Source organism: Stomoxys calcitrans, chromosome 1, assembly GCF_963082655.1.
Source record: "Stomoxys calcitrans chromosome 1, idStoCalc2.1, whole genome shotgun sequence".
NCBI classification, from domain to species: Eukaryota; Metazoa; Arthropoda; class Insecta; order Diptera; family Muscidae; genus Stomoxys; species Stomoxys calcitrans.
In genome coordinates, this window is record NC_081552.1 from 95,491,600 (window position 1) to 95,513,047 (window position 21,448).

The 21,448-nt window shown below is 39.9% G+C and overlaps 1 protein-coding gene across 1 annotated transcript in view; it reads right to left on the reverse strand.

Moving 5' to 3' along the window:
• LOC131994281 (uncharacterized) overlaps window positions 1–21,448 on the reverse strand; it is a gene marked incomplete in the record, with an annotated part of 1,369,549 nt that overhangs the window by 612,423 nt on the left and 735,678 nt on the right. Inside the window, 1 exon segment of the mRNA XM_059360990.1 lies at window positions 14,882–14,986. Within this exon segment, the coding sequence (XP_059216973.1) occupies window positions 14,882–14,986 (105 nt within the window).

Here is a 21,448-nt window from a genome sequence, read left to right on the forward strand (position 1 = left end):
CATTCTGTTTGTAACTACTCGAAATATTCGTCTGAGACCCCATAAAGTATATATATTCTTGATCGTCGTGACATTTTATGTCGATCTAGCCATGTCCGTCTGTCTGTCCGTCTGTCTGTCCGTCCGTCCGTCTGTCCGTCCGTCCGTCAATTCTTATCCGGTTTCGAATGAATTTTTGCACGTAGTATAATAACAAATACCCAACAACTGTGCCAAGTATGCTTCAAATCGGTTAATAACCTGATATAGCTGTCATATAAACAGATCTGGGGACTTGACTTCTTGAGTTTCTAGAGGGCGGAATTCCTATCCGATTTGGCTGAAATTTTGCATGACGTATTTTATTCTTACTTTCAACAACTGTGTCAAATAAGGTTCAAATCGGTTCATAACCTGATATAGCTGCCATATAAACTGATCTGGGATTTTGACTTTTTGAGCTCTAGAGGTCGCAATTATTAACCGATTTGCCTGACATTTTGTTCGACGGATTCTCTCATGACCATCAACATACGTGTTTAATATGGTCTGAATCGGTCTATAGCCCGATACAGCTCCCATATAAATCAATCTCTCTATTTTACTTCTTGAGCCCCCAAAGGGCGCAATTCTTATTCGAATTGGCTGACATTTTACACAGATATCGCTCTAATAGCAGAGCAAATCTTTTCTTATATCCTTTTTTGCCTAAGAAGAGATGCCGGGAAAAGAACTCGACAAATGCGATCCATGGTGGAGGGTATATAAGATTCGGCCCGGCCGAACTTAGCACGCTTCTACTTATTGTATCTAAATTGAAAGGAAAAAGATTATGGAAAATCTATATTCAGTGGTGATTATAAACATCCACTGAGACACACATTTACATTTGTATTTTACTTTTTCTTCTAACATCCCCTTCATAATTAAGCAGCAGTCATTTTCAGCAAACAATAGACTTTTCAGCAGTAATTCTGCTGCTCTGAAATTGCAGAACTACTGCTGAAATAGCAGAACTATTGCTAGAATAGCAGCAAATTCAACTACTAATATTTAGAAAACAGTGTTTGCTATTTTCAACTAACTTTTTTATTAGTCTTTTTCGGGTCCAATCATCGGGCATGCGTTCTTCTTGGTAGATTGCGTAGACGAGCTGATGCATACGCCTTATCAGCGTGTCGCCACGTGTCTGAAAGAGTTCAGCCGGCAACCCTTCGGTTCCTGCTGCTTTATTGTTTTTCAGCTGGGACCTCGTTTTGACTAGGTGGTACACATTCTATACCATCATCAGGGATTGGTTCTGAAGTATACCATCATGGCCACCATCATCGGATACCAGAAGCTGAGAAAAGTGTTCTTTACATATCCTCAGCCCTCATAAGTATTCTTTCCATATCCTCATCCAATTCGCTCACAATTATATCTATTCATTTTTTCCTACTATCAATCCTTCGCCTGGTGCTTTAGTACTGACTGTAACGTTGCCCCCTGTGTCGCACTCTTGGCTTCTGTATCTTTTTTAACCCCATTGGTAGTCAAGTACAGATGCTGTGGCTCTTTTCATGGGGTGGGCAATGGTTCGCCTTTGCGCTGCTATACTATCGAGACAGGGAATGTTTTTTTTCAAGCAATTGGGTCAGCCGAGTGGAGTACGACGTTGTATGGATATCTAAACACCGAAAGTAATCTCGGAAAAATATACTTCAGCAAATCCTGGTCCTTATATGCCAATCGTCTGCCCTTCCATGTCTCTTAAGTTATTTAGATCCGGAACCCAAAAATGCAAATTTGCCCATAAAAATTCTATTAAGAAACTGATGCGAACCTTACTCAGACAAGTCTTCTTCCCGACTGATATTGCCCTGATAGCTAACTTACTGTCGACTTCCTGGCGGTAACACTGTACGCATACCATGATATATGGTTAGATAGCTGAAGCAGAACTCGGTCTCTACTTCCTGAATATAGACTACCAGGCGGCAATACCAGATTTCTGTTAAACCAAGACTGCGTTGAGGATACCGTGTCTCGAATTTGATCTCGAGTGATGTCTCAGGTATCTGATGCGAAACCTTTTTAATCCCAGTGAGGTTTTCTATTATCAGCTCGATTATCCCGCAATGCTAAGACCTGCTGCTGAATCCTATACACTCCCCCATTGCCCTAGGTTAGGTTGAAAAGAGGGTGCGGGTATTAATCCGCCCCATGCCACTATGGACATACCTAAGCCAGTAATCGGCTTGTTGTGCACTCTAAATACTAAAAAGTAACCTCGAAAAAGAAAATTTTAGTCAGGAATTCTGTGCTTCTTACAAATTCCCGAATTGTCTTCCATACCACGCCCTATCGCCCCAAGTATTGTGGCAGCAGTGGTTGCCTTATATATACTAAGGAGGTAACCGTCCAGAGGTATTACGCACTGTGGGATAGAATAAAAACAAGTAAAAGCGTGCTAAGTTCGCCAGGCCGAATCTTATATACCCTAAACCATGGATCACATATGTCAATTTCTTTGAATGAATTTTTCAAATATATATAAGCTATATAAAGTTATTGACCGATATGGACCGTACTTGCAATGGCTGTTAGAAGTCATTTAAAATAACCACCTCCAAAAATTCAGGCAAATTGAGTAACAATTGCGCCCTCCAGAAGTCATACCAACAAATTTCAGCCAAGTTGGATAACATTTGCGCCGTATAGAGGCACACAAAGTCAAATCGGGAAATTGCTCTACATAGCAGCTTTATCAGATTTTCAATCGATTTTAACCATACTTAACACAATTGTTGGAAGTCACAAAAACACCACGCGCTAAATTTCAGCCAAATTGAATAAGAATTGCGCCCTCTAGAAGCTCAAGAAGTCAACACCCAAGACCGGTTTATATAGCAGCTATATCAAGTCATGGACCGATTTGGCCCATTTACAATCCCAACCGACCTACAACAACCGAAATTTGTATACCCCCATCCTGTTGTGGAGGGTATAAAAAGGATAACGAGAGGTCATAACAAGAAATCACCATGGATTGTTTTATATATAAGAGATAAAATATTATCCCTGTAGATGCCCAAGAATCTTGAGTCAAGATGTTTATAAGGGAGCTATATCAGGTTTGTAGGGCACCTTGGAGCAGAGGTTAGCATGTCTGCCTATGACGCCGAACATCAGAAAAGTTTTTCAGCGGTGGTTATCGCCTTAGTAATGCTGCCTACATTTGTGAGGTATTCTGTCATGTTAAAACTTCTCTATCAAGTGGTGTCGCTATGCGGCATGCCATTCGGACTCGGCATAAAAAAGGAAGCCCCTTAGCTTTAAACTTTAATCGGACTGCACTCATAATATCCCCTGTCCTTAATGGAGTGTTTACGGGAAATTTGGCATTAGTATATCAGGTTATGGGCCGATTTAAGCCATACTTAGTACAGGAGAAGTTATCGTGTAAATATCATCCAAATCAGATAAAAATTCCGATCATCAGTGTTTCGAGAAGTCCAATCAGGAAATCGGTTTCTATGGGAGCTGTTTTAACAAAACAAGGACCGATTTGGTTCATTTAAAATCCCAACCGAAATACATAAGTTAGAAGAAGGTGTGTAAAATTTCTTTTGGCCAGCTTTAGTCTTTAGGGTCTTTGAACAATGTTTTAAGGTGTTAAAACGGGGAGTACAAAAAATTTCATATTTTAGTCTTCTTGGAATTAACATTCAGATCCATATATATATAGGGTTTTTTTTTCAGAGATGCTACAAAAGTGGACTGATAGGGACAGCAAACAACGCCATGTTTTATGACTCTCTTTGAAATTTCTCTTCAGTAAGTTTGCCATTTCACGATGGAAAGATATACGTTCCAACAAAGAGTCGAAATTATTAAAATTAACTACCGAAATTCGGAGTCAATGAGTGGCCTCATCGTTTTCATCGAAAGATCATTTTCAACTATGAGGCTCATTTCTGGCTGAATTGGAAGTCAATAATAAAATATGCGCTATTGGTCAAACAGCAATCCACACGTACTCCATGAGTCATCATTGCATGCCGAAAAAATTACGGTTTGGTTGTTGTTGTTGTAACAGTTTATTGTGTTATATCTTTCGTCTGCTTGATTCTGTTGAGTGTCAAGACCCAGGAATTCTCCGACTAAGATAGGGTGCGTCCACAGGGATCTGGGTCTGAGTCGAGTGGGTCTGGCCGGGCAGTTAAACAGGTGGCGTGTATCGTGCGGTCCCTGGTTACAATCGGGACATACATCTTGCACGTCGGCATCAATCCAAGCTCTGTGGGAATTGAGGCTGCTGCATCTGCCGGAACGTAATTGAGCCAGAACCACTCTGGTTTGCCGGGGGAGGTCGCCTTCTTCGGGTGCAATGGGTGGCGGTCGTTCTCCAAGGATTACAATCACCCGGTAGCTAATTACCGCATTTGCTACCGTGTCTGCATGAATGTTGTTTAGACCCGCTTGATATGCCGCTTGATCTAGAGGTTCTCTTTTGTAGCGCTGAACCTCACGCTCTAGATCGTGTAGATCTATCTTAAAGCTTCTGGGCGGTGGATATCTATCCACAAGAGGATGATTTGGATGGTCTCTGCGATAACAGCCCAAAAGGTATTGCTTGGACAGCAATACCTTATGGGCTGTTATCGCAGTAGTTATGTCTTCGCACTGGTAGGATCTTTGTCTCCTGATGGTGCGTTTATTGGCTGGGGCGTCATTGGTCGTACTTCTTCCGTGATGATCAAGACTGGCACGTTACCGTGAACGATAATCGCTACCGTTTAATGATAACAGAATATTTTTGGTCCCAATTGGATGATATGGACATGGAGGACAAGCCACACAGCGAATGTCAGAATCAATTTATTGGAAACCAATTTTGGAGAAGGTGTTATCTCATGAAATGGTCCAATCGATTGATCGCCTCGGTCGTGCGTTTTGACGCCGTTAGACTATTTTCTATAGAGCTACGTCAAGTCTTTGGTCTATGCCAACAAGCCAGCGACGATTGATGAGCTTCGTTCAAATGTCGAATGCATTTTTGCAGCAGTATGCGAAAGAATTTAATTTCCATACATGGTGGCATTGAAAGTTCTTCCACACATATAAAGAATTTTATTGATATTTCCAACCGTTTTTGTTTTATTTAAAAAACGTTTGTAGCGCTCTTATTGAAACCTCCGATATTTACATTATCCAGTCGTTTGCTACTTCCAAAACCGTTCAACCTCTCTGCATAGCTTATTCGGATACCTCTCTGCATAGCTTATTCGGATACCAAATTTCTCTTCAATGAGGATCCTTTGAAGGTAACTCAGACTATATCCATCCGTTTCTTAGCATTTGGTAAGTGTCTCTATGGACCGGCTCCACCCTGTGCTGATCTGTCCTAGGCAAAGTCCTAGGTAGGCTTTGAATAAAGTGGCAAGATGTGAGTCCAAATTATGGCCTCCTTCTGAAACATTCCAATGCTCCTCATTGCTTGATTTAATATAGTTCCTATAAAGGTAAGCCGTCAATCAACCTCATTGTTTCCGTTCCGGCATTTTCGTGTGTTCCGTCGTATCAGGCAAAAATGTGTTGCCATTAAAAGCCGCATCATGTCATCCGTTTTCTCTGCTCTTACTCACATCTGCTCTAAGTTCGAAGGATTTTTGAGAAAAACTTTTGGTTATAAACTTTTGTTTAGAACCATTCTCAGAAAATTTTCCAATAGCTGCATTTTGCCGCTCTGGTCGTCTTATTTTCTATGTGTGTATAATACGTTGGAAGCTTGCATATAGACCACTTTCACTATGTTAGGTCTTGGGTCAAAAAAGGCTTATTTAACTTTTATATAGCCTGATTCCTCCGGAATAAAAGTCTTAGATTCGTAATAGGTCCATTTTCTATGTTATCTTGATGAAATATATAGATTGAGTCTTATTAATTTTGCAAGGATGGTAAGTGTTGACCTATCCTTCTCGAGTCTTCTTCAGGATTTGGCAAGATATGAATATCTGGTCTGTAGTGGATGTACCAGGTCTAGAGCCGCATTGCTCCACAAGCGCAACAGAAGGCAAGTAATATTGTACTTCCCTTATACAAATCTAACTTATCCATCAAAGCCCAAAGCAACGCACATACACTATTCGCCGAACTTATTTGTCCTCACAACCGTGATCAGTCATCGGCTGATACTGCCAATGCAGTTTTGTATATAGGTAGTGATACCTGCACCACAAGCGACATGCCTTTCGTTAGGTTTGTCTGCTTGCGCTCTCGTTTTTATACCCACCACCGAAGGATGGGGTAATCTTCATTTTGTCATTCCATTTGCAACACATTGAAATATCCATTTCCGACCCTATAAAGTATATATATTTTTGCTCACCGTAAAAATCTAAGACGAAGTAGACATGTTCGTCCGTCTGTCTGTTGAATTCACGCTACAGTCTTTAAAAATAGAGCTATTGAGCTGAAACTTTGCACAGATTCTTTTTTTTTTTTTGTCCATAAGCAGGTTAAGTTCGAAGATGGGCTATATTGGATCTTAGGCCCATAAAAGCTGCATTTATTATCCGATTTTGCGGAAATTTGGAACACTGGGTTGTGTTAGTCCCTTCGACTTCCTTCGTTAGTTTAGCAAAGATCAGTCCAGATTTGGATATAGCTGCCATATAGACCGATCCTCCGATTTAGGGTCTTAGGCCCATAAAAGCCACATTTATGATCGGATTTTGCTGAAATTTGGGCTCGTGAGTTGTCCGACATCCTTCGTCAATTTGGCCCAGATCGGTGCAGATTTGGATATAGTTGCCATATGGACCGATCTCTCGATTTAAGGTTTTGGCCCCATAAAAGGCGCATTTATTGTCCAGTTTCGCCGAGATTTGGGACAGTTCGTTGTGTTAGGCTTTCCGATATCGGTGTCGCATATGGTTCATATCGGTTTATTTGTATACCCTCCACCATAGGATGGGTGGTATACTAATTTCGTCATTCTGTTTGTAACTACACGAAATATTCGTCTGAGACCCCATAAAGTATATATATTCTTGATCGTCGCGACATTTTATGTCGATCTAGCCATGTCCGTCCGTCTGTCTTCCGCTAACTTCCGAAGGAGTAAAGCTAGCCGCTTGAAATTTTACACAAATATATCTTATTAGCGTAGGTCACTTGGTATTGTAAATGAGCCATATCGGTCCATGTTTTGATATAGCTGCCATATAAACCGATCTTGGGTCTTGACTTCTTGAGCCTCTAGATTGCGCAGTTCTTATCCGATTGGGATGAAATTTCGCACGACGTGTTTTGTTATAATATCCAATAACTGTGCCAAGTATGGTTCAAATCGGTTCATAACCTGATATAGCTGTCATATAAACAGTTCTGGGGACTTGACTTCTTGAGCTTCTAGAGGGCGCAATTCCTATCCGATTTGGCTGAAATTTTGCAAGACATATTTTATTCTTACTTTCAACAATTGTGTCAAATAAGGTTCAAATCGGTTCGTAACCTGATATAGCTGCGGTATAAATCGATCTGGGATCTTGACTTCTTGCGCCTCTAGAGGTCGCAATTCTTATCTGATTTTAATGAAATTTTTCAAGTAGTATTTTTTTACGATATCCAACAACTGTGCCAAGTATGGTTCAAATCGGTTCATAACCTGATATAACTGTCATATAAACAGTTCTGGGGACTTGACTTCTTGAGCTTCTAGAGGGCGCAATTCCTATCCGATTTGGCTGAAATTTTGCAAGACGTATTTTATTGTTACTTTCAACAATTGCGTCAAATAAGGTTCAAATCGGTTCATAAATTGATATGGCTGCCATATAAATCGATCTGGGATCTTGACTTCTTGCGCCTCTAGAGGTCGTATTTATTATCCGTTTTGCCTGTACGACGGATTCTCTCATGACCATCAACATATGTGTTTATTATGGTCTGAATCGGTCTATAGCCCGACACAGCTCCCATATAAATCGATTTCCATATTTCACTTCTTGGGTCCCCAAAGGGCGCAATTCATTTTCGAATTGGCTGACATTTTACACAGGTCTTCAACATATAATTTAATTGTGGTCCAAACCGGACCATATCTTAATATCGCTCTAATAGCAGAGCAAATCTTTTCTTATATCCTTTTTTTGCCTAAGAAGAGATGCCGGGAAAAGAACTCGACAAATGCGATCCATGGTGGAGGGTATAAAAGATTCGGCCCGGCCGAACTTAGCACGCATTTACTTGTTAGTTATAGGTTCTAAAAAGACTAATAATTTGTTGTACACAATTGAACAATGACTTGTACCGATTAGTATTTGGTCCAAATCGGAACATATTTCGATATAACTGCTGTGGGACATAAGGTATGCAATTTACACCGGATTTCGATGAAATATGGTTTACATATATACCCGAGGTGATGGGTATCCAAAGTTCGGCCCGGCCGAACTTAACGCCTTTTTAATTGTTTGGCCTTAAAACCTCATTGAGATTCCATTGCAGGATGTTATCCGGCTAGAGACCAAAGAATACCACACCAAAGAACTTTCATGAGCAGCTTTCCCGTGTCGGTCGCTATACATATCACTCATGGTAAAATAATTTCGGTGAGACTGTATTGTCATTTGACTACCTCGTTTCATCCTGATCTTTGAAATTATTTTTGGAATTTCAGATGACTTTCCATTGGTAATTGAAAACAAGTGTTAGCATATAAGCAACACTCAAATATTCTATTCAGTGTGCCGCCTTATTCGTGTTGCAACTCATAAAAATTCCTCACATTTTTTTCCTAATTAAGTACTAGACATCCAATGGAATGTGTCGCTTACATGCGAAAGAATAATTTTGCAACTCAGCTATGTGAATGATAGGTTTATTTATGACATCGTGTTTGTCAGTAATTAAAACGAGTAAAGTGGAGCCTTACCTGTTTGCCTGACTGCCAGGCACTAAACGAGGTGAAAATGACTGCACATAAAAGTGCCGGGAATATCTTTCGCTTCACATTTGGGACCACCTCCTCATGACGAGCACTTTATTGGCTCCATGGACAATTGCCTTTTTGAGGATGTGATAACACACTTCATCTTTATTGGACACGAAGAATTATTCACAGTAGGGGAATGTGAATTGAATTTAAATGTTTTTGGAAGGAAGCAACAATCTTGTTGGAAATTTACTTCAATTCAATAATCAAAGAAATATTCATCGAATTTCTTGCACTTAAGATCAACCAATAAATTTGTAGTCATCCTGCCTTTACTTGTTCCTTGAATGCTGAATATCTCTGCTGGTCATGGAATGTGTCCATCAGTCACAGCTATGGATGGACTACAGGCATAGGATACCGCAAATTAACAATCAATGAACCTGGACTATGTAAATGTCACTCTCACTGAGTCCGAAGTTCGGTGTATCAGTAGAGTAACCAATGCCCCATTGTAGACCACATGACAAAAAAAAACCAACCCCATGCATAAATGATTATTTACAACTATGGTGAGGTAGCGTGATGACCATGAGTCCTATTATAATGACATCCCATTCACACATAGCCATCTTCTGGTACTTGTACACGATGGAAAAAAGAATATAAGGGTTCGTGCGTGCGTCTGTGGGTGGTGAATGGCGGGGAACAGAGATATTAAAAAACCATGAATGTATTGAGTAGACAACATCCACAAACTGCCAATGAGGATACCCTCTTAAGGTTGAGAACAGTATGTTAAGTAATCATTTTATTAGAAGTAAAAGCCTGTATGGTTCGGCTGGGCAAATATTGTATGCCTTCCACAAAACGTCCTATTTGCCAAGTTATATGAACGATTTTAATTTATAAGCAAAAATTCCAGATGAATAATTGGAAGACATAAGAAGAAGTTCACATAGAGGAGAATAAAAATCCGAAAATTGATTTATGTGGGAGCTGTACCAGACTATAGACGGCTTGGCAACAATATTGGATGTCAAACCAAAATTCAACATGCAAAATCTTAATCATATCGGATAAAAATTGCATATCACGGAGACCTCGCAAATATGAGATTATTGAAAGATTCAATCCTCTCTTGGCATGAATGCTAAAAGTCACAACATTAATAAGTTTTTGTACAAAATTTTGGCCAGACATGAAAGGAGGACATTGAAGCATATGAAATTTTGCTTCAGCCAAATGTTATGTAAAGTTACAAATGGATCGCGTTAGTCAAGTGCTTTAGAAAATGGTAATGAGCATCCATATAGGACGTTGGTACTTTGAAACAATCGGAAGAGCTGGAGAAACTCTTATGGGAAACCAGAAACGAAATCGATCAGTGGGGCAAACATCGAATTCAATCATTAACTGGTGTAGCAAAAGTTCTAACCCTGCACAGAATCTTGACTTGGAAAGGCTGCAAATGTAACCAATGGGGACGCAGTATTCCATTTGACTAAACTAATTTCTGAAGCAGACAACTTCTAGTCCTGAGGATATAGCGGCCTATTTGTAAACCATTACTCACTCCATGAAAAATCCTGCAAAATATGTACTGGGGTACTGAAACCCATCTGCCATAGACATCCATGTTACGACCAAAAGTGACTATTAGACACTGTCTAAACGCTACTGAAGCCAAGAATGCGGGATACAATGCCTGGCGTCAGTAGCAAAGCTCCAGGCGACGGAGAGGTATCGGGAGAGTAAAGGAGAGAGGAGAAACGTCCGTTCCACAGGAAGAAGGGAATAATAGAAGAATGCGTGTGAGGCAATTGAAGCAAATACTACCAAAGAATTAAACATCAAATCGATAAAATGACAGAGGCAAAGAAAGTAATCCGGTATAACATAGATACATATAGTGTACAACACACAGCCACAACAATAACAACATATAGTGTATATTGGATATAAAGGATATGGAAAAAAAATTTTCCAGGTGTTGATATTCGATAGTGGTGGCGACGAAGATATCAAAGAACCAATCCTCATTGGCGGTGTAGTAACCCAGCAGAATAACAAAAAGGCACTAAACGTTGATCAGACGTATGCATTAGCTCCGCCGCGAAATCTGGATAGAAGAATGTATACAAGATATTAGAACCTCAACATACTATGTCTCGTAAACAAGAGACAAAACGCTATTTGCCGAATATCCCTTCTTTAGCATAAAAAAATACTTTCGGCTGTCCTTCGTAAGGCGGATTTAGACCTGGTCTATAAACTATAAATCAAATGTTATCACTACGCCAAATCCTGCAAAAGACACAACAAAGAAAGATCGATGGATAGAGCGTCTCCGAACCGCTCAATACCTAACGAGGTTTCAGATAGCCTATCATGTGATAGATAATTATCTGATGGTCTATCATGTGATAGCATATCATGTGATAGCCTATCATGTGATAGCCTATTATTTGATAGCCTATCATATGATTGCCTATCGTGTGATCTCTTAAACATTTTGCAGGAGTATACGGAGGCTACCGTAGCGCAGAGGTTAGCACGTCCGTCTGTGATGCTGAACGCTTGGGTTCGGAGCGTGAAAGGAGCATCAGAAAAAATTTTCAACGGTGGTTATGTTGTTATTGTTGTAGCAGTATGTGTTGATCTATCTTTCGTCTGCTTGATTCTAGGATCTCTGCGACCGGAGTGGGTGCGTTCAGAGGGTTTAGGTCTCGTGTGTCTGGCTTGGTAGTTAAACAGGTGACATGTTTCGTGTGGTCCCAGTTTACAATCAGGACACATATCCTCCACATTGCAATCAATCCTTGTCCTGCAGGCTGCATTTACCAGATCGTACTTGGGCAGAACTTCTCTGGTTTGGAGGGGGAGGTCAATTTCTTCTTGTGCAATGGGAGGCGGTCATTCTCCAAGGACTACATCCACCCGGTAGCTATTCACCGCATCTGATGCCGTGTCTGCATGAATATTGTTTAGACCAGCTTGATATGCCGCTTTATCTAAACGTTCTCACTTTAGCGCTGAACATCTCTCTAGATCATGTAGATCAACAAAGCTTCTGGGCGGTGGGAACCTATTCACATGGGGCCATCCATTCTACGATAACAGCCTATAAAATACTGGATACCATGTAATTATGTCTTCGCAGAGGTAGGATCTCTGTCTCCTGATGGAGGTGGTCCACGTGGGAACTAAGGAGACAACCAATGTCAGTTCGAAGAGCGGCATTCCCACAGATCTAAATATTATTCCACAGCGTGTTACATAGCTGACGAGACCACACTGTTGCTGCATAACTTACACATACCGGTCAATTACTTTGTACGTGATCAACAAGGTTTCTTTGTTAGCCAACCAAGAACCGACGACAAGTGACCTGTAGTTGTAGTGACCAAAGTGGCTGAAGATCAGGTGGAAGATATCTACAGATTAACCTGTCGAAGATGTCGTCAAAGGGTGGAGGGCCTGATGCCATGATCGTACAATCATCCGCATATAATACGATCCTTATGTCGTCTAGAAGGGGTGGAATGGAGGATAGGTAGAGGTAGAAAAGTGAAGAATATATCACCCGCTTTAGAAACTCCCTGTTTCAGTCTCCGGTGTTTCGACTTCTCCCTAAATTACACCAATGACTGGCGACCACAGATATAATTCGCGACCCACGGTTTCAGGCCTGGCTGGAGGGATGTACTGGCGACGTCCTCAAACAGTTTGGCATGGCTGATTGTGTCGGTAGTTATCCCCCCTTCTTTCCGCGACATTCGTGAGGTTCAATACCATGTAAAAGCTTCTCACAAAAGACGTGTCCCAATGCGGCGCGCCATTCGGACTCGGCTATAAAAGGATGTCCCTTACCTTGAATCGGACATATTACAATATATTCTTTCAAAAAATGCAACTAAGCATAAACTACTCGCCTGTGTCGACAATATTGTCAATCGAGAGTAGTAGCTGCCAGGTTAAATAGGTATGGAAGTAAATGGAGGTTAAACAAAGTGGGCAAACGTAGAATGATGGGAAAGTTGGCAATGATATATACCTTCCTGGTATAGATCGGACAATATTTAAATATAGCTGGTATGGGTTCAACAAGTAACAACGTGCTAAGATCAGCTGGGCCGAAACTCGGGTAACCATCACCATGGATTCTGCCAAAAAGTTCCACAAATGGAGAAAGTTGAAGGGCGTGCCTGTACTTTGCGTCCTGCCAATTCAGACAAAATTGAAGTTTCTAGGGACTGTGGGAGACATATATGAATTTATTTATAATGGAGCTATATCCAGTTATGACCGATTTGGACAATACCATGGAAAGTCACAATAAAACACCATGTGCAAAATTTCAATCAAGTCAGACCATAATTGTGCCTTCCAGAGGCCTAAGATGTCAAATCGCGAGCGCTATATCAGTTTATAAATAAACAAACTTTCCATGTTTAGTCGAATAACAATTGAGGTTTCTAGGGGCACAAGAAATTTAATCGACAGCTTTATAATCCGAACCAATGTGGCCCTTTTACGATCTCCAACAACCTACATCAATAAGATTTCTCTATACAAAATTTCAAGACGATATCTTTATTCGTTAGGTCGCTTTCGCAATTTCCATGAACCAATGGACGGACACCGCTGTACTGAATACGCCAAGACGATCAAGACTATATTTACTCTATAGAACGTATATCAATATTTCGTGGTGTTACAAAGGGATTGACCCTATCCTACGGTGGCGGGTATAAAAAGTGTAATTGGGATATCGATTTATAGGCTGCTGAAAGAACTTTGAGATTGAAAAACGATCACTGGCACAATATTAACGCTACAAAATCATGCACCAATGGTTTCGTTATCATAAACAGGCGTTGTTAAAAATATTGACAACTAAAGGGGATAATTTTCTGAACACTATGAACCTCACCACAACAAAATGTGTATCTATGTATGAGTTTAAATGACTCTTAAAATATTGTATGTGCATAGGTGTCTTGTAAATTCACCATCGATTATAATCAGCACTCAAAAACTTTTTGAAGTCTTCAACAAATAAAATGTTACAGTGTTAACGCTGGGGACAGCTTCGGAAATTTCGTTCAGAACTGTTTTTGATTTATGAACAATTGTGATTGATTTTTTCATGGGGTTAATTTAAGTATTATGTATCTGGAGGTCCTTACAAACGTAACGATCAGAATAATATGGGACTCAAATCTAACGCAGCAGTTTCCCGATTTAGACAATATAAGATTTTTAAAAAAATTATTAAAATTATTTTCTCTTCGCAACTAGTTAATTGTAGTGCTAAAAAGTACAAACAAGATTTTTCGAGAATATATGTTAGTTGACTTGTCTGTAGCAAAACGTCCTCCTGAGAGGATAATGGTAGTCAATGGAGTCAATCCAACGAAAAACTACTAATGAATGCATCATAAAAGAATGCAGCAGTTGGCTTCAAAATTTTCAACGATACTTTTTTTTTGTTTTAGGTCATTGGGGATTGAACATGGGCCTTATCGGTTTATATTTGGGTAGAGCTCCCTTTTATACCGATCAACCGATATGACTTCTTAAGCCTTCTTCTGTTATGGCCTTTAACATATATGCCAAGTTTAATCCAAATCGGATTATAACAAAAACATATTAAAGGAAAAGCAATCATATTACAACCGTTTGCTACCGAAGTCCACTACAGAGGAGGTGAATATTTCGAAATACACTACACTCTCCTTAAGTTTTATGTCTACATTTTAAACCCACCTCGGAAGTATAGGGCATATTAAGAATTTTTTTAATATTTGACCCACTGTCTACCAAAGATACACAAATGTAAAATACCCTTTCGCTTGCCATTCAATGCATCTTCATTATCTCAGATCCACATGTTCTGTTTCACAAATGTGGGGTCGACACAGTGTGATTTCCGCATAATTTAATGCACAAATTTGTTGCTGTTGTAGTACTTACCTTAACCGAAGCTGTCACTGTTGATGTTTCGCTGAAATATAACTGCGGTCCTGTGGCTTTCCCACACCATGAGCCACCAGTGAATGGTCGTCCCAATTCGCTCAGCTGTAAATTAAAAGTATTGTTGTTGTAAATAAATAACACAAAAATAACTGTGTATGTGTCAAAAATATGTATGCATGTGCATGTTTAATATACGCACACGCATACCGTTATAAATAAACAGAGCTAAGAACAAGTTGAAGAAGACATACATATTAGTATTAACACTCAAAAAAGAAAGGTTGAATCAGCATCCAAAAAACAATGAGTAAGAACCAACTACCACCTCCCTCTTTTTACATTGTGGCATTAAAACATGATTTCCTCTTTGTGTTCCTGTCGTTAGTGGCATACTGGTCGCACTTTTTATTTAAAACAAGTAAAAGCGTGCTAAGTTCGGCCGGGCCGAATCTTACATACCCTCCACCATGGATCGCATTTGCCGAGTTCTTCTCCCGGCATCTCTTCTTAGGCAAAAAAGGATAAAAGAAAAGATTTGCTCTGCTATTATTATATTATTACATGTTGGAGACCTGTGTAAAATTCGAATAAGAATTGCGCCCTTTGGGGGCTCAAGAAGTAAAATAGAGAGATCGATTTATATGGGAGCTGTATCGGGCTATAGACCGATTCAGATCATAATAAACACGTATGTTGACGGTCATGAGAAGATCCGTAGTACATAATTTAAGACAAATCGAATAAGAATTGCGCCCTCTAGAGGCTCAAGAAGTCAAGACCCAAGATCGGTTTATATGGCAGCTATATCAAAACATGGACCGATTTGAACCATACTTGGCACAGTTATTGGATATCATAACAAAACACGTCGTGCAAAATTTCATTCCAATCGGATAAGAATTGCGCACTCTTGAGGCTCAAGAAGTCAAGACCCAAGATCGGTTTATATGGCAGCTATATCAAAACATGGACTGATATGGCCCATTTACAATACCAACCGACCTACACTAATAAGAAGTATTTGTGCAAAATTTCAAGCGGCTAGCTTTACTCCTTCGGATGTTAGCGTGCTTTCGACAGACAGACGGACAGACGGACGGACATGGCTAGATTGACATAAAATGTCGCGAAGATCAAAAATATATATACTTTATGGGGTCTCAGACGAATATTTCGAGTAGTTACAAACATAATGACGAAATTAGTATACCCCCCTTCTTATGGTGGAGGGTATAAAAATATATTTGTTTTAACAGATTGTATGCATGTGTGTGTAAGCGATGAAAGTTGTTGTTTTATGTCATGTTTATTTATTATTTATGATGAGTTGAGTTGTACTCCCCGCACATATATAGTCGCACACACACACACGCATCGCATACCTTCCCTCTAACGTGCACTCCAAACCTTACAAATGTACATACGTAATTATATGAAGGTGTTCCTTAATTCATCCCAATGCCATAAAAAGCTAAACATCTCTTTTTATATGCTTCCAGCGAGATGAGGAGGTTTATTTAGGATACTATTTATTAAGCTTATATGAACATAATTACCCAAGTTGAAACCATACCACTTTTGGAGTGAGAGAGAGACAGAGTGAGAGAGAGAGAACAACGTCATTACAAGGAGTTGTTACCAATAAACAAAGGTGATTTCCGCATAAAGGCTAGCAAAACCATAATGTTAATGCTGTATTAGTACCTTTGCTCATGGCTGGTAATTACAAACCTGCAGGAAGTTATTACGGAAGTTTAGATTATACGTAAATGCAGATTAAATGAAGCGGTTAATATGAAAGAATGCCCATTTCATGGATCTTTGCAATTTATGATAATCCCGTTTGCAAAACTTCAATCAAGTTTTGGCAACTTGGATGAGGTTGAGTATAAAAAGGTGAAGAGCTTTCACCATTTTAATCAAGATGTTAGGTTCAAATCAAAATCATTTACATTGTGAAATTTTTAATTAAAACATATGCAGGGTTATTGTGGGATCAATGTACGTTGCAGTATGCGAGAGTGTTAGTTTGAACTATACGAGTCAGACTTTACTGCCTATGTACTGGATCAGCTTCATAATATCATCTCTTTTCACCAGTGTCGTAACAAGTTTCCTATTCACAAAATTACAATTTTGATTCGACCTTAACCAATAGAAACAACAAATTAAATTTGTTATTTTGGCTTCAACAGCTGTATTGGGTGTTGATCACCTACTCCATCGACCAAAAGTCGATTACCAAGTACTAATTATGGACAAAACAATAGCATATTTCTAAACATTACGTGGTGGATAAGATCCTTTGAAACAAGTAAAAAGGCGTTAAGTTCGGCCGGGCCGAACTTTGGATACCCACCACCTCGGGTATATATGTAAACCACCTTTCATCAAAATTCGGTGAAAATTTCATACCTTATACTCATATACCTCATACCGATCTGAACTATATACGACACGGATGTCGAAAAGCCGAATATAAGTCACTGTGTCAAATTTCAGTGAAATCGGATTATAAATGCGCCTTTTATAGGGCCAAGACTTTAAATCGAGATATCGGTCTACATGGCAGCTGTATCCAAATCGGGACCGATTTGGGCCAAGTTGCATAAACATGTCGAAGCACTGTCCCAAATTTCGGCGAAATCGGACAATAAATGCCTCTTTTATGGGCCCTAAACCTTCAATCGTGAGATCGGTCTATATGGCAGCTATATTCAAATCTGGACCGATCTGGGCAAAATTGAAGAAGGACGTCGAAGAGCCTAACCAAACTCCCTGTCTCAAATTTCAGCGACATCGGACAATAAATGCGTCTTTTATGGCCCCAAAACCTAAAACCTAGATATCGGTCTATATGGCAGCTATATCCAAATCTTGACCGATCTGTGCGATATTGCAGAAGTATGTCAAGGGGCTTAACTTAACTCACTGTCCCAAATTTCGGCGACATCGGACAATGAATGAGATTTTATGGGCCCAAAACCATAAATCAAGAAATCGGTCTATACGGCAGCTATATCCAAATCTGAACCGATCTGGACCAAATTGAAAAACTGTGTCAAAGGGCCTAACACAACTCACTGTCCCAAATTTCGTCGAAATCGGACAATAAATGCCTCTTTTATGGGCCCTAAACCTTCAATCGTGAGATCGGTCTATATGGCAGCTATATTCAAATCTGGACCGATCTGGGCAAAATTGAAGAAGGACGTCGAAGAGCCTAACCAAACTCCCTGTCTCAAATTTCAGCGACATCGGACAATAAATGCGTCTTTTATGACCCCAAAACCTAAAACCTAGATATCGGTCTATATGGCAGCTATATCCAAATCTTGACCGATCTGTGCGATATTGCAGAAGTATGTCAAGGGGCTTAACTTAACTCACTGTCCCAAATTTCGGCGACATCGGACAATGAATGAGATTTTATGGGCCCAAAACCATAAATCAAGAAATCGGTCTATACGGCAGCTATATCCAAATCTGAACCGATCTGGACCAAATTGAAAAACTGTGTCAAAGGGCCTAACACAACTCACTGTCCCAAATTTCAGCAAAATCGGATAATGAATGTGGCTTTTATGGGCCTTACACCATAAATCGGAGGATCGATCTATAAGGCAGCTATATCCAAATCTGGACCGATCTGAGCCAAATTAACGAAGGATGTCGATGGGCCTTACACAATTCACTGTCCCGAATTTCATCAAAATCGGATAATAAATGTGGCTTTTGTGGGCCTAAGACCCTAAATCGGAGGATCGGTCTATATGGCAGCTATATCCAAATCTGGACCGATCTGGGCCAATTTACGAAGAAAGTCGAAGGGCCTAAGACAACTCACTGTCCCAAATTTCAGCGAAATCGGATAATAAATGCAGCTTTTATGGGCCTAAGACCCTAAATCGGAGGATCGGTCTATATGGGGGCTATATCAAGATATAATCCGATATAGCCCATCTTCGAACTTAACCTGCTTATGGACAAAAAAAGAATCAGTGCAAAATTTCAGCTCAATATCTCTATTTTTGAAGACTGTAGCGTGATTTCAACAGACAGACGGACGGACATGTCTAGATCGTCTTAGATTTTTACGCTGATCAAGAATATATATACTTTATAGGGTCGGAAATGGATATTTCGATGTGTTGCAAACGGAATGACAAAATGAATATACCCCCATCCTTCGGTGGTGGGTATAAAAATAACAAGTAAGCTTAAGTCGGGCGAAGCGGCCCTTTTGCTACTCTACACCACATTGGATATCCAAGCAAAGTCTTCGAATATAAAATTTGGTTAAATTTGATATGTAGAAATCCGTACGTACTGTAGGAGCCATAGAGTAAATCGTGCAAATTTTTGAGAAGATCGATTGATAAATGGGTTAGCATGGCTTTAAAAGTGAGAATCGGGAGATGCATATATATGGGAGCTATATCTAAAACTGAACAAATCTCTATGAAATATATCAGTCATCAGAAGAGAAACCTTCGTGCCAAATTTTGTGAAGATCGATTAATAAATTACTAAGTTATTAAGTATTATTCAAAATCGGACGAAAATATATATAGGAGCTATATGTAAATCTGAACCGATTTCTATTATATTTAATAGTAATACCGGGAGTCATAGGGGAATCCTTTGTGTCAATTTTCGTGTGAACCGGCTAACATATGACCAAATTATTGCAATACCTGTCCAAATCGGATTGCAAATTGCAAATTTTGCCCATGAACATTCCACTAATGAACAGGGGCAAACTTCTCACATATCACTGAGTGCAGTCCGATTCAAGTTTAAGCTCAATGATAAGGGGCCTCCTTTTTATAGTCGAGTCCGAACGGCGTGCCGTAGTTAATTTTTGTTCCAATTTGTGTATGTTTGTTTGTTTGTGGGTTTGAAAATTTGTTTGTTCCGTATAGACTCAAAAACGGCTGAACCGATTTCTTTTAAATTTTCACAGATTGTGGGGAGTGGTCTGGAAGGAACAAGAGGCTACATAACAGGGTGGCCGACCCTCCCCCTTACCCCTAAACTTCCACCCAAAAATAAAAGTGGACGATCGGGGCAATATGAGACTCAAATGAAATGTATTCGGGAGTAGAATACAAATTTGATATCAAAATTTGGGTCCAAGTACCTAGGGGATCGCCCCGACCCCAAAACCGCTCAAATAGGCATATTGGGCAATAATGACAATAAGGGACTCGAATGAAAGGTAATCGGGAGTAGATTACGAATATGGTCAGGAAGGAGGAATAGGCTATATAATTTGCTGATATTGGAAGGGGGCGGACCCTCCCCCGTTACCCCCAAAACACCACCCCCAAATGGGAGTTTTACTCGATAATAGCTATATAAGACTCAAATGAAAGGTATTTGGGTGTTGATTACGAATATGACATTAAACTTTGTGTCCATGAATCTAGGTGGTGCTTTACCTCCTAAAGTCGCCTCCTATAGGTTATTTGACCTATCAAAACTATGGGGAATCAAGTGATAGATTTTTTTGAGTTGAGTGCGTCAATCAAATATTTGTTCAAGAGGCAGATGGTGTGTGGGGCACACGCTTTATATAAACACACTTCACCAAACTACTGAATACACCAATCATGACAATATATAGTTAAATTCAAGGTATAAGGTTGTGGACTGCAAATCTGATATCTTCATTCTGCTCATATATCTAACGGACCAGCTCACCCCAAAAAAGTTGATCAATCATAATGACCTTTTTGTTGTGCTCATGCCAGGACTCGAACCCAGGCGTTCAGCGTCATAGGCGGACATGCTAACCTCTGCGCTGCGGTAGCCTCCGTCTTATGCCACTATGGACATATATCTAAGCCAATCGTCGGCTTACTGTGCGCTATAAATCATGAAAAGCCAATCTATATAAGGAATTCACTAATCGTATTCCTATTTTTGCCCTAAGAGGGTTCCATAATACGTCGCACATGCTGCTTAACTTGTTCTGCCTTAGAGTGCAAACATATTGAGCGCTGATGCCGAGCGAAGCAGAGCTTATTGGCGCTTATTTTTATGCGAGAAGAAAATTTGTCTATAACACCGTAAATGCGAAATAGTATTTTTATACCCTCCACCACAGGATGGGGGTATACTAATTTCGTCATACTGTTTGTAACACCTCGAAATATGCGTCTAAGACCCCATAAAGTATATATATTCTTGATCATCATGAAATTCTACAATAAGTCGATCTAGCCATGTCCTTCCCTCTGTCCGTCCGTCTGTCTGTCGAAAGCACGCTAACTTTGGAAGGAGTAAAGCTAGCCGCTTGAAATTTTGCACAAATACTTCTTATTTGTGTAGGTCGGTTGGGATTGTAAATGGGCTATATCGGTCCACGTTTTGATATAGCTGCCATATAAACCGATCTGGGGTCTTAACTTCTTGAGCCTCCAGAGGCTTATCCAATTTGGCTAAAATTTTGTGCAACATGACCGTCAACATATATGTCAAATATGGTCCGAATCGATCTATAGCCTGATACAGCTTCCATATAAACCACAATTCATACTCGAAGTTGGCCGTAGATCC